Here is a 13,347-nt window from a genome sequence, read left to right on the forward strand (position 1 = left end):
CCCGGCACCATTCTTCTCGGATGTAGAGGCATATTCCACCTCCTCGCGACTTTCCCCCTTGTACAATGGCACGGTCCGCCCGATAGCACGCTAGCTGCTCCAGATGCACGGCAGAGTCCGGAATGTTGTTAGTCAACCAGGTCTCGGTGAACACGAGCACACAGCAGTTCCGCACCGTCCGGTTCGTAGACCTCAGCAGGCGAACGTAATCCATTTTGTTGTCCAGCGATCGAACATTCGCCAGAAGAATGGAGGGCACCGCCGGGCAAGCTGGGTTGGCCGCCAGCCTGGCCCGGACGCCTCCGCGCTTGCCCCTCTTCTGCCTCCTCGCACACCGTTTCCGACGGCTTCCAACCGGGGGAGGAATAGCGGGCGAGGTCGGCGACGTTTCAGGACGTAGCAGTCCGAGCGCCTTTAATGTCGCCGCCAAAGTCCAGAACGCCACAAAACCTACTTCTGCCGATGTCGAGCAGAACCTGCCTGCTGTACTTGTAGCACGATATAGCACGACGAGACGAACACATAAGACTGTCGGACGAACACTCATTAGACGAACAAATCACCGTACTGACGGGACAGAGAGTGGCCGCTGCGTGTGCACGCGCCGCCATCTTGAAATCTTTGTGTCCACTCAGCATCCATTGGAGCCTGGTCATCCTGGAAGAGGGATCTTCCCATCTGTTGTCCCTTCTCAAGGTTTCTCATTTCCCCTAGTAGGAGTTTTGAGTTTTTCCTTGCCCTCCTGGGAGTTTAAGATCAGGGGATGTCTGAGAATATTGACAATTTTCGCACATGTCCTGAGTGTTGTTAGTCACCTAAATGTTGAACAGATGCTGAGATGTACCGAAGTCAAATTCCTTGTTCGGCATTCTCAAACATGGCCAATAAAAAATCTTGAATCTTGAAGGACATCCGTTGTTTGTTTTAAAACGGTTTGAATATTCTCCAGAGATGGAACACTGGTTGTGTGCTTATGTATGCTTGAATGATGGTGAAATGGGGACTAAGTTTTATTTTTTCAAGTAAATATTTTCTCCCTATATAAGTGCAGCTAGATACACCTATGCTTTTCCCAGCACTATGCGAGTTCCTCAAATACATTTATATTTGAATTAAAACGTCATGAACTCATTATAATAAGGTTTGCTTTTTTGAGGTATCACAGCACTAAATGAAACCAGTTTGCTTCCTGAGAAGAAAACAAACTGAGAAAATTAATGACGGTATAACTTTCAAACTTATTTTGAGAACAAAAAACTAAACACACTTTACATTGGAATTACAAAGCTTGTTAATTGTTGCACATTTCACTATATACACTAATACAACCATATTAGGCAATATGCATAATATTGATCACCTGATTTGAAATACAGTTAATACCTTTGATAAAGTTTTCAGCAGTATCCCTGTTTTTCAATTTCTTCATGATATGCTTTACAGGTGACCCTGTTATTTTATACTTAAGTTTGTTTGAGCAAAGACTAAAATTCATGAACTTGTAATTTTATTATTTTGCACTTTTGTTTCAAGATTAAAGAATTGTTAATTTATTACAAATGACTTCAAAATCAGAGTGAGTTGTTTGTATTTTATTTTTAGCTTAATTTCTGTTTTACAGAGGGACAGTCCTGCCTTTTAACAGAAATAAACAAAAGGACTTTCTTAAAATTTTTCTGTCATTGGTTTAATACATATTTTACGTATCAAAAGCACAAAAGGTATGGATTACTTGGTAATGGTGTTAGTGAGTTCTCATGAATTGATGAAACATACTGGTATCGGTTTGACAAAAATGTGGTATCCTCCTTAATTTTAACCAGGTAAAACATTTTACTTACTGGTTTCTCAATTCATTATAATAGCTCAATCTACAGAGATACAGTAAAATGTTTACCTCATTGGATTATCTATCCATCTATTATCCATTCATCCCTCCCTCCTATATAGAATTTACAGTATAAGTGTATTAATTGCTGAAGCTTTGCAAAGATAACTTTAAGAAAATATATCTTTTCAAAGACAATGACGCTCAGTTTGGAGTGACAGATGGGTATTTATGTAACATGATTATTATCCTCGTTTTATTTGGCAGTGTTTTATAAATGCAATGCACAACAATTGGTAAATATTTGACGGTACCAAAAAATACACCTTTAGATTAAAGGCAGGTGGGTTTTTTTGGCAGCGCAATTACAGCACAACGTTGTACTTAATGTGAGTGGATCTGTATTTACTGCGTATGTAGAGCTGGTTGGTGGGGGGGGAATGTGTGTTTTATTTGTACGCTATAGCTCGGTACAAGTGGTTGTGGTAATTGGTAATTCCAGCAATTGTAACAAAAGTGATCAATGGACGTACAAATGAATGCGACATTTTCGACCAAACCCACTGATAATAACAATAATCGACGAAGCACAGATCAGCGTGACTCACTGTGTGACTCATCCCTAACAGTGAAGTGGAAATGAGGGGTAGGAGGAGACTGAATCGCACAGTATGTTCTGACATCACATTCAAATGGGAGATGACGGGAGGAAACTATGGAAACAGAGCTGAGTCCGATCACGGAACACAGCACGTAGTCCACGAGTAAACACAATCACAAACCTACCGATTACACACTCTACAAGCAAATTATCACGCCTGCATCTCGATGGAGAAGCACTATGGTTCAATTTCGTGCTAAAATAATACATAGCCGAGCAAACATGTAGCTAACCTGAAAATGCATCCGGTTATAAAATAAACAACAAATTATATTGGCTGAGATAGTCATACCTTCAATATTAAACGCTTTGTTTGGTTTGAATTGAATTTGTTAACCAGTGATAATGTATCAATTGCAAATGCCATTTCTGACATGTCACACCTCAAATAAACAGGAACGTACTTAATGCTACAAAATAGCCATCTTTAATTCTTGCAACATACCCGCTAATAAACCCATCCAAACCCATCGCATGGTCGTGTAACCTGATAGACGCAATGCCATTTGAAATGCGATTAATAAACCAAGTCGATGTAACTTCTTATGAGGGTAGACAAAATAGCATTAGACAGGTTAAAATGCCATAACAGCCTATTATTAACATGTAATCCATCGTTCGCCACATAAGAATTCTTCTGTGCTAGGTCAGACAGTTTTACTAAGGTTTTGAAAATACGAATGGTAGCTTACCTACACGCCGATATCCTCCAGTCGACTGTATATTATGACGGTAAATCGGCAATTTAGGTCATGCCCATCAGATTTAACTTGACAGTAACTAAGCATGCACAAATCTGTCCGGGTTCCTACAATTTCAAAATAAAAGCAATGTAAAACGCAAACACACATTTGAAGTAATCGGGATCTGCTGTGGCGACTCCTCACGGGAGAAGCCGAAAGATGTACATATGTTATTTGTACATATATTTTTGGCCCTAACACGCCCGTCCAAAAAAATCAAATAATAATCCTTAAATGTTAGCTCTTGGCCCAGTTATGCTCGCTATACTGATAGCGATTACCAGAAGGCTGCCTTCTCAGTTTAACTATTCAATGTATGCCAGAAAGATCGATACACAGGTTTGGAGCCTTCTCTGCAAGATTGCAGAAGGTCTAACTCCCACTTACAAGGTTTCTATTGTTTACTACTCTTGGACACCCTCCTGCAAGGGAGTGACTCTGCCAAGCCTGTGTGATCATGTGTGACCTTGTAGTCTTAACTGAGATCAAGTTCTACATGTGTGCAAAGAGTGTCATAGAGAAGGGAAATCCAGTAAAAGCAAGAGAAATGTTACAGCGCCATAAAGGCATAGTTCAAGCTACTTAGCTAATCACAAGTGCCAAAGAGGCCTATTCTAACAAAGAAATCCCCCACCAAAGGCGAAGCCTTTGTTTTCTTGTGAAGGTTTTACAGGAAATGGTGCTTTGTTTCCGGTTTCCTGTCAGTGGAACGCAACTTTTTTTTAAATGCTTCAGTGTCAATAGTTACCAAGTGGATCGTACGTAGATGTTTTTCCTGTGTTGTGAGTACTATGTAATACAACGGGATTCTAGGTAAGTTAACATTTGTGTGGAGTTACGTCGGTTACCTTTCTGAAACTGTGCTAATTCACGAAGGCAGTCTAAAGTCAGATCATTGGGCAGATGATTGGGTTTACAAGTTTCAGCACACTTATTTAGTTTATATTGCTCATAGCACATCGCAGATAGATCTGCTCTATCTGATTGGGTTTACAAGTTTCAGCACGCTTATTTTGGTTCTATTGCTGATAGCGCATCGCAGATAGATCTGCTCCATATTTTTCAATGACTGCATGAGTTACTCCGTTCTCCCGTTTCCCCCCTGCGTTTTGTTATCTTATTATAAGTTAGGCTCTGAAACTGGAAGTTTGAGTTACCTTTTAAACATAAACTAACAAATATAATAAAAATTCAAACGTTAAACGTTAATATAAACTGATATATATCAAAAGCTAACCACTAGCCATATAGTTCCGTAGCAATTGTAACTGTTAGCATTACACAATGTGTCTGGTGTTGTAGAATTTTTCAAAACCACTGTTCTTAAAGAATACCTTCACAACAAATTAAATCCCAACATTTTATAAAGGTTTGTTTGGCACATCTACACTTGCTCACTTCACTGGTTCTTTTATATCAACCAAAGTATTTTAGTAGGCGCATTACCTGACACATTTCGGTGGGTTCTTCCGCCTTCATCAGAGTGTCACCGATGTGGTTGTGACGCGTCTTTATCAGCTGATGGATGAAGGCGTGGAGGTGAGTCACGCCCTCTGCTGTCCGTTCACCTCTCCAGGATGCTGTTCCAGGTTGTAGAGCGCATGTAGGCTCCCTCATCCCTGTTGATGGTCCTTGGGCCCCGCTTGCAGATCTCAATGGCCTCCCTGATCCAATGCTGATGTTTGTTTTCTTCAGTGCGGATGACTCTGGCCTTTTATAATTTAAATAATTAAATAATTTGTTTGATATAAAAGAACCAGTGAAGTAATTAAAAAGGAAAAACAAGATGAACTTAGTACAGTTATCTACACTTGCTCTTTATGATGCTGCAGCTTATTAGAAGTTTGAATTTGCTCCATCTTGTAATTTCTTTGTTTCCTTGTTTGATTGCAGCGCAACATGGGGCGTCGATGCAACACTTCATTGTACCAGAGTACTCCTGTGGTGGTGATCTGTCTTGCAGCTTTACTCCTCAGCAACGTCTTGATCTATCTGTATTTGGAATCTGTGTATGAGTCAGGTGGACACCCAGTCACTGCCCATACGGGTTGTGTTGCTCAACACTTTAAAATGCCAACGATGAAGAACTGCACCCCTTGGCTGCACTGTCCCCTCATAGAGGCGGAAGTTCGCAAATTAAAACTCATCGGTCAGGGAGCAGTGAAGAAGGTACAGTAGTAGTTGAAACATTTTGTCTCTTTTATTGTGTCAACTCACTTGCCATTTAACCAATAATCTTAATTCATTTCATTCAACACTCTCTTCCAAAATTAATTGGCAACTATTTTAGTATAGAGCAGGGGTCACCAACCTTTCTTAAACCGAGAGCTAATTCCTGGGTACTGATTAAGGCAAAGGGCTACCAGTCTAACACTTCTGAAATAGCCAATTTGCTCAATTTGGCTTTCACTATGTGTTATTATTGTCATTTCCAGTTCACATGTAAGTGTGATTTTAACAAGAATAGCAAAAATTCATTCAAACCTTGGTTTTTGACCACAATCTGCTCCAGAAGGTGGTTCAAGAAGCGAATCGGTCGAATTCCGAATCAATTTTTCCCATTACAAATAATGGAACAAATTTTAATCCGTTTCAAGACAAAAAAAAAAAAAAACTGCCTTTTTTAAGCATTTTTTCATTCGTGCATATTTGTCCGATCGCGCAACTGCAGCGCACCGCTGAACGCGCAACCGTAGCACGTCGCCCACCGCGCAACTGCACCGCGCTGGTCGCATTATTGTGATAGAGCCGTCGCTGAAATTTAGAAACTATTTTCAAAGTCCTGATGTACTTTCCAAAATTTAACTGGACCTCAGTGCACAGGGAGCTTAATTTGGTCCGATCGTGCAACCGCAGCGCGCCGGGTGCTCACTGTCGCATTGCTTTAAGAGCGTCTTTGTGTTTTAGGATGGCTTTACTGCTCCCACTTGCTTTCTTTGGAGGCATGATTAGGGGTTAATACAATCGTCAAAGTAACGAAAATACAATAACAACGGAGTCAGTCGGCATCCGGGCCGCGCGTTCGCGTTTTCTCGGGTCCTCCCGGCTCATCTCGCGAGGTTCGACCTCCACATTTTGTTCGACAACCAAAGCAAAAAAATCTAGAATTTTTAGTTCGAATTCCAATTTGTTCGAGAACCGGGACGTTCAAAAACCGAGGTTTGACTGTAAAATAAGTAGATGCAGCTCACTGACAAGTGCTGCTATTTGACCTAATTTTAGAACAGTCCTGCGGGCGACTCATGCGGTCCTCATGGGCGACCTGGTGCCCGCGGGCACCGTGTTGGTGACCCTTGGTATAGAGTAATCATTCCCCTAAATCCATATCCTGCCTGTTTTGTCCCTCCCTTCTCCAATACACCTGATTCAATTGATCAGATGATCAGCAAGCTCTATGGTCTGATAATTATCATGGACTGCAGAAGCTGGATAACAATCCCGATCATTTCAATCAAGTGTGTTGCAACAGGGAGACAAAGAAAAAATGCAGGACACCGGCCCTCGAGGACCGGAGTTACCTACCCATGCTAGGAACCTGATGTGATCCTGATACTATTTTGAATTAGGTGTGTTGCAGCAAGGCATCTTGGAAAACAGGATACGGCTCTTGTGAGACCAGGGTTTCCTACCCGTGGTTTATGACCATTGTATAACCCTGTTATTGTCCATATTCTTTTAGTTCAGCCTCTCAATCATAATCATAAACATTATGATTTCTGTAGTCCTTTATGAGAGCAGACTTATGATGTAAAATAATACAATACAAAATAAGACACTTGAAAACATCTGTTTTTACAATGACCATACTAGTGTGCCACTGTGCTGCCCTGTAATATACAGTGCTTCCTAAAAAATCCTCTAACTACATTCCTAAGAAAGAAAAGAAAGAAAGTCTTCCCATAATATTGACGCTATTATATTTGCAAAGGCACGATAAACCCTATGGCTTAAGAATGGGATGTAATTTAGATGAACAAAAATAGGTGAGTGAATACTTGCGCAATCTTGTGTACCATATTTTCCGCACTATGAGGCGCTTTGAGTTAAAAGGCGCAGCCTCAATTCCGCGGGCTTTTCTGTATTTAGTGCATGCCATAAATTACGGGGGGAAAAAAATCACAGGAGCAATGCAAGCAGTTCTGTTGTACTTAATTCTACTACTTAATCATGTACTGTATTGTACTCACATTGTTAATTGATATTAATACCATCAAAATCCTCAACTTCTGTATCCAAATTAAACAATTGGGCAAGTCTGCCATTACACATGCTACATCCCCTCTCATCGTCGTAAAGTTGCTCTTCTGCAATGATCCTGGCTTTCCACAAAGCTCTAATTGTGCCTTGTAAGCATGTCTCTTTGTCTATGCCATTTTAGAGGGTCCTAATGCTCTTTGCTTAGATAGTATTTATTTATCAATGGCGGCCGAGGTACATACTCTACGTGTAATGTACAGTCCTCTGATTGGTTTAACGTCCTGATCTACATCAGGTCTACACATTACGCCAGTGTATTACGTCTCTGTGTGGCCGAAGCGCACCTTCGTTTTTTGAGGATATTAAAGGCTTTTAAGTGCACCTTATGGTGCGGAAAATACGGTACATTAAAATCCTAGGTCCCATACTTCTTCCAGTATCTCATGTCAGACAGACAGACAAATATTCATATGTTGGGGAACTGCAGATAATTCTAGACTAAAAGTTGATCTTGCTCAGTTATCAAACAAACGCAAGTTCTGTTGTGTAACATACATGGTAGTCCCAAACTATTACGTGTTTTTTTTTTGCCCCCTTAGGTCTACTTGGCAGAATGGAAGGGACAAAAGGTTGCTGTGTCCAAACTGTCGTCTCTGAATTACTCTCAGGATTTTCTCCACGGATTCTTGATGTTAAAGGCATTGCAGGGTCCCCTGGTGGTACAGTTGGTAGGGTTTTGCCTTGAAGACCATACCTTTGTCACAGAGTACCATCCACTGGGCTCACTTCTCAATTTGAATGCAATTCTGGCCCAGGAGCAGCAAAAACATCGCAACATTTGGCAGACGCGACTGTTGTTGGCGATAGACTACGTCTCCATCCTCCATTACCTCCACAACAGTCCAGCTGGTCTGAGGGTAATGTGTGATTCCAACACCCTGGAGAAAACTCTCTCCCAATTTCTGCTCACAAATGACTTTCACCTGGTGGTGAATGACCTGGATGCACTACCTGAAGTGGACTTATCCAGGGGTTTGCGGGTCAAATGTGGCCACAGGGAGCTTAGTGGTATTTTTGTGGCTCCTGAGCAGCTATGGCCTTTCAATAATATAGGGAAGCCTTTTTCAGATGATCTCATGCATGAGTATGATGAAAAGACAGATATCTGGAAGATCCCAGATGTGGTACAGTTCCTGATAGGAAGAGTGGTTGGAGCGGATTTGATCCACTTCCATCTTTTTCAAATTCATAAGGCATGTAAGGCAGAAGACCCTAAACTTCGACCATCAGCCCTAGATGTGGTGATGGTTTATAAGGCAGTTTACAGCAACATGGCCAGAGATAGCGCTGGGCTCAGAGAAATGCTTTAACATCTCATTCTAAAATTAATGCAGGCCTACACGTATTAACATGCTATCATGCCAGAGATTAAACAGTTACACTATTAAAAATAACTACTCACCCACCAAAACATTTTTTTTTTTTTTGCGGATAAACCGTATAAATGGGTGTCTACTAAAACTTTCTCCATGTCTTCATCGTTATTTTGGAAAAAGTACGTTTATGGAAAGCTTGAAGTTCGAGAAAAAGCTGTCTGTGTGGCGCCATCATCAGGTTAAACACTGCAGCGCACGTGAATCCCCTGATTTGAGTTGCAGGGACTCTTGACGTATCTTTTTCTTTAACATTGATTGTCATAGACTATATTTACATGTAGTCAATATTTGGGTTAAAATAAGAATTTGGGTGTCTGAAACGATTGAAATAACCTGTTTACATGTCTCAACAGACAGAGTTGCTCACGTTTAAATATTCTCATTGAACCTGCGACCTACATCGATGTCACAGTGCAAATAGACGTCATTTCCGCTTTTTACTTGTGACTCAGCACGGGAATAAAGAAACGGGTTTCTCTCGTCGCTACTAAAGTGTGCTTTTCTGCCAGTGTTTGATCTCCACCATGATCGTTCTTTGGCTTTTGACTGACTTCGCATCGATCTGCAGGGATGAGAATTTTCCGCGGATTTACGTGTTTTTTTCCGTCTAAAGTGTTTGCGTGAATCGTGTGAATCCGTTGAGAATTTTTTTTTATATACTATATATGGGGGGGTTCCCATGGGCTCACCACCTGTGGGAAGGGCCAAAGGGGTCGGGTGCAGTGTTAGCTGGGCGGCGGCCAAAGGCAGGGACCTTGGCGGTCCGATCCCCGGCTGCAGAAGCTGGCTCTTGGGACATGGAATGTCACCTCTCTGGCTGGAAAGGAGCCCGAGCTGGTGTGCGAGGCAGAAAAGTTATGACTAGACATAGTCGGACTTGCCTCCACGCACAGTTTGGGTTCCGGTACAAGCCCTCTCGAGAGGGGCTGGACTCTCGTCCACTCTGGAGTTGCCCACGGTGAGAGACGTCGAGCAGGTGTGGGTATACTTATTGCCCCCCGGCTGGGCGCCTGCACATTGGGGTTCACCCCGGTGAACGAGAGGGTAGCCTCCTTCCGCCTTCGGGTGGGTGGACGGGTCCTGACTGTTGTTTGTGTCTATGCACCAAACGGCAGCTCAGAGTACCCACCCTTCTTGGGGTCCCTGGAGGAAGTGCTGGAGAGCGCTCCTTCTGGGGACTCCATCGTTCTACTGGGTGACTTCAATGCTCACGTGGGCAATGACAGTGAGACCTGGAATGGCCCCCTCGATCTGAACCCGAGCGGTGTTCTATTATTGGACTTCTGTGCTCGACACGGATTTTCTATAATGAACACCATGTTCAAACATAAGGGTGTCCATGTGTGCACTTGGCACCAGGACACCCTAGGCCGCAGTTCGATGATCGACTTTGTAGTTGTGTCATCGGATTTGCGGCCGCATGTTTTGGACACTCGGGCGACGAGAGGGGCGGAGCTGTCAACTGATCACCACCTGGTGGTGGGTTGGCTCCGATGGTGGGGGAAGATGCTGTTCCGACCTGGCAGACCCAAACGCTCTGTGAGGGTCTGCTGGGAACGTCTGGCAGAATCCCCTGTCAGGAAGCGCTTCAACTCCCACCTCCGGCAGAGCTTTTCCCATGTCCCGGGGGAGGCGGGGGACATTGAGTCCGAGTGGACCATGTTCCGTGCCTCCATTCTTGAGGCGTCCGACCGGAGCTTTGGCCGTAAGGTCGTTGGTGCCTGTCGTGGCGGCAATCCCCGAACCCGCTGGTGGACACCGGCAGTAAGGGATGCCGCCAAGCTGAAGAAGGAGTCCTATCAAGCCGTTCTGGCCTGCGGGACTCCGGAGGCAGCTGACAGGTACCGGATGGCCAAGCGGTATGCGGCTTTGGCGGTTGCTGAGGCAAAAACCCAGGCGTGGGAGGAGTTTGGCGAGGCCATGGAGAATGACTTCCGGACGGCTTCGAGGAAATTCTGGTCCACCATCCGGCGTCTCAGGAGGGGGAAGCAGTGCAACGTCAACTCTGTTTACAGTGGGGATGGCGTGCTGCTGACCTCGACTTGAGACGTCGTGAGTCGGTGGGGAGAATACTACGAAGACCTCCTCAATTCCACCTACACACCTTCCATTGTGGAAGCAGGGCCAGGGGACTCTGAGGCCGAATCTCCAATCTCTGGGGTCGAAGTCACTGAGGTAGTTAAAAAACTCCTCGGTGGCAAGGCCCCAGGGGTGGATGAGATCCGCCCGGAGTTCTTAAGTGCTCTTGATGTTGTGGGGCTGTCATGGCTGACACGCCTCTACAACATTGCGTGGACATCGGGGACAGTACCTCTGGATTGGAAGACTGGGGTGGTGGTTCCCCTCTTTAAGAAGGGGGACCGAAGGGTGTGTTCCAATTACAGGGGAATCACACTCCTCAGCCTCCCTGGTAAGGTCTATTCAAGGGTGCTGGAGAGGAGGGTCCGTCGGGAGGTCGAACCTTGGATTCAGGAGGAGCAGTGTGGCTTTCGTCCTGGCCGTGGAACAGTGGACCAGCTCTACACCCTCAGCAGGATCCTCGAGGGTGCATGGGAGTTCGCCCAACCAGTCCACATGTGTTTTGTGGACTTGGAGAAGGCGTTCGACCGTGTCCTTCGGGAGGTTCTGTGGAGGGTGCTTCGGGAGTACGGGGTGCCGAGCCAACTGATAAGGGCGGTTCGGTCCCTGTATCACAGATGCCAGAGTTTGGTCCGCATTTCCGGCAGTAAGTCAGATTCGTTCCCAGTGAGGGTTGGACTCCGCCAAGGCTGCCGTCTGTCACCGATTCTGTTCATAATTTTTATGGACAGAATTTCTAGGCGCAGCCGAGGCGTTGAGGGGATCCGGTTGCGTCTCTGCTTTTTGCAGACGACGTGGTGCTGTTGGCTTCTTCAGGCCGTGATTTCCAGCTCTCACTGGAGCGGTTCGCAGCCGAGTGTGAAGCGGTCGGGATGAGGGTCAGCACCTCCAAATCCAAGTCCATGGTCTTTGATCGGAAAAAGGTGGAATGCCCTCTCCGGATCGGGGATCCGGATCCTGCCCCATGTGGAGGAGTTTAAGTATCTTGGGGTCTTGTTCACGAGTGAGGGGAGGATGAGATCGACAGGCGGATCGGTGCAACGTCGGCAGTTTACAGCAACGAACTCTGTACTGGTCCGTCGTTGTAAAGAGAGAGCTGAGCCAAAAGGCAAAGCTCTCAATTTACCGGTCGATTTACGCTCCTACCCTCACCTATGGTCACGAGCTAGCTAACGAGATCCCGGATACAAGCGTCCGAAATGAGTTTTCTCCGCAGGATGTCCGGGCTCTCCCTTAGAGATAGGGTGAGAAGCTCGGTCATCCGGGAGAGACTCGGAGTAGAGTCGCTACTCCTCCACGTTGAGAGGAGCCAGATGAGGTGGCTCGGGCATCTCATCAGGATGCCTCCTGGGCGCCTCCTTGGGGAGGTGTTCCAGGCATGTCCCACCGGTAGGAGACGCCGGGGACGACCCAGGACACGCTGGAGAGACTATGTCTCTCAGCTGGCCTGGGAATGCCTTGGGTCCCCCGGGATGAGCTGGATGAAGTGGCTGGGGAGACGGAAGTCTGGGAGTCCCTCCTGAAGCTGCTGCCCCTACGACCCGACCCCGGATAAGCGGAAGAAGATGGATGGATGGATATATGGGGGGGAGCGGGCAACATTAGCCTCTGTGACTCTCGCGGGCATTCCCCCACCCGCCGCGACAGCGTATACACCCCCGCTACTTTTCCTTGCTTTTTCACATTTGCCTTTCTCATCCCTGGATCTGTCCTTTTTTAAAAAATTATCATCTTGCGTGGTGGCTTGCTGGTGCACTGGTTAGCATGTTCGCCTCACAGGTCGGAGGGTGCGGATTCGATTCCACCTCCGGTCCTCCCTGTGTGAAGTTTGCATGTTCTCCCTGTGCCTGCGTGGGTTTTCTATGGGGTTTTTGGGTTAGGTTTAGTAGGCGAACAACTATTTGTGTTCACACATACAGACAATTTGGAGCGGTCAATCGGCCCACCATTCATGTTTTGGGAATGTGGGAGGAAAGTGGGTATCCTACAATAAACTATTTTTACATCCACATGACATTTTTTTTTACCTCATCTAAGAATACCGTGGCCTATCTGTTAATTTTAAAAAAACAAATGTAACAAAGATGGAGTATGTAAAGCAAAATAGCTTTATTTAGCATATACTGTAGCACATTTAATACACAAGCCACAAGGTTACACGAGCAAAGACAACATCTAAAAGCATTCACCAACAGAACAATAATATTCAGAAACAAAGGAGAGAAAATAAAAGTTGTTTACCAATATTACTACAAAATGTACAATGACAACATTTGAAAATCAGAGAAATTCTCCCAATTCACTAACACTCATGCTCGGAGGGACGCAAAAAGCTGCTACATTACATTGCTTTGTAATAGTACAATCAAGTAAAGCAAGAGAGGCGATCGGTGGGAACGGTCA

General features: G+C 44.9%; 2 protein-coding genes across 7 annotated transcripts in view; one reads left to right on the top strand and one right to left on the bottom strand.

Moving 5' to 3' along the window:
* pam (peptidylglycine alpha-amidating monooxygenase) overlaps positions 1–4,903 on the bottom strand; it is a 76,323-nt gene extending 71,420 nt beyond the window's left edge. Inside the window, exon 1 of one of the 5 annotated variants that reach the window (XM_088391232.1) lies at positions 4,679–4,903. The gene's annotated coding sequence lies outside the window, so the exon portion shown is untranslated. Of the gene's footprint in view, positions 1–3,181; positions 3,311–4,678 lie in introns of those variants that run through there. The other 4 variants (XM_088391236.1, XM_088391238.1, XM_088391237.1 and 1 more) reach the window with 4 other exon arrangements.
* Positions 3,885–9,357, top strand: pomk (protein O-mannose kinase). 2 transcript variants are annotated; one of them, XM_088391255.1, is made up of 4 exons: positions 3,885–4,045; positions 5,126–5,401; positions 8,029–8,157; positions 8,245–9,357. In XM_088391255.1, exons 2-4 carry the CDS (start codon positions 5,132–5,134, stop codon positions 8,797–8,799), a joined length of 954 nt encoding a protein of 317 aa, XP_088247381.1. In that variant the 5' UTR covers positions 3,885–4,045; positions 5,126–5,131; the 3' UTR covers positions 8,800–9,357. The 2 variants fall into 2 exon arrangements, with proteins under 2 accessions (XP_088247381.1, XP_088247380.1); XM_088391254.1 differs by having other exon boundaries at positions 8,029–9,357.
* The last annotated feature ends 3,990 nt before the right edge of the window (positions 9,358–13,347 follow it).

Source organism: Syngnathus floridae, chromosome 12, assembly GCF_059516105.1.
Source record: "Syngnathus floridae isolate MCC-2025c chromosome 12, RoL_Sflo_1.0, whole genome shotgun sequence".
Lineage (NCBI taxonomy): Eukaryota > Metazoa > Chordata > Actinopteri > Syngnathiformes > Syngnathidae > Syngnathus > Syngnathus floridae.

Coding starts and splice junctions, on each gene's coding strand:
- pomk (XM_088391254.1), top strand. CDS start 5,132: ATGGGGCGTCGATGCAACACTTCATTGTACCAGAGTACTCCTGTGGTG. Junction 5,402..8,028: donor GTCAGGGAGCAGTGAAGAAG/GTACAGTAGTAG, acceptor TTGCCCCCTTAG/GTCTACTTGGCAGAATGGAA.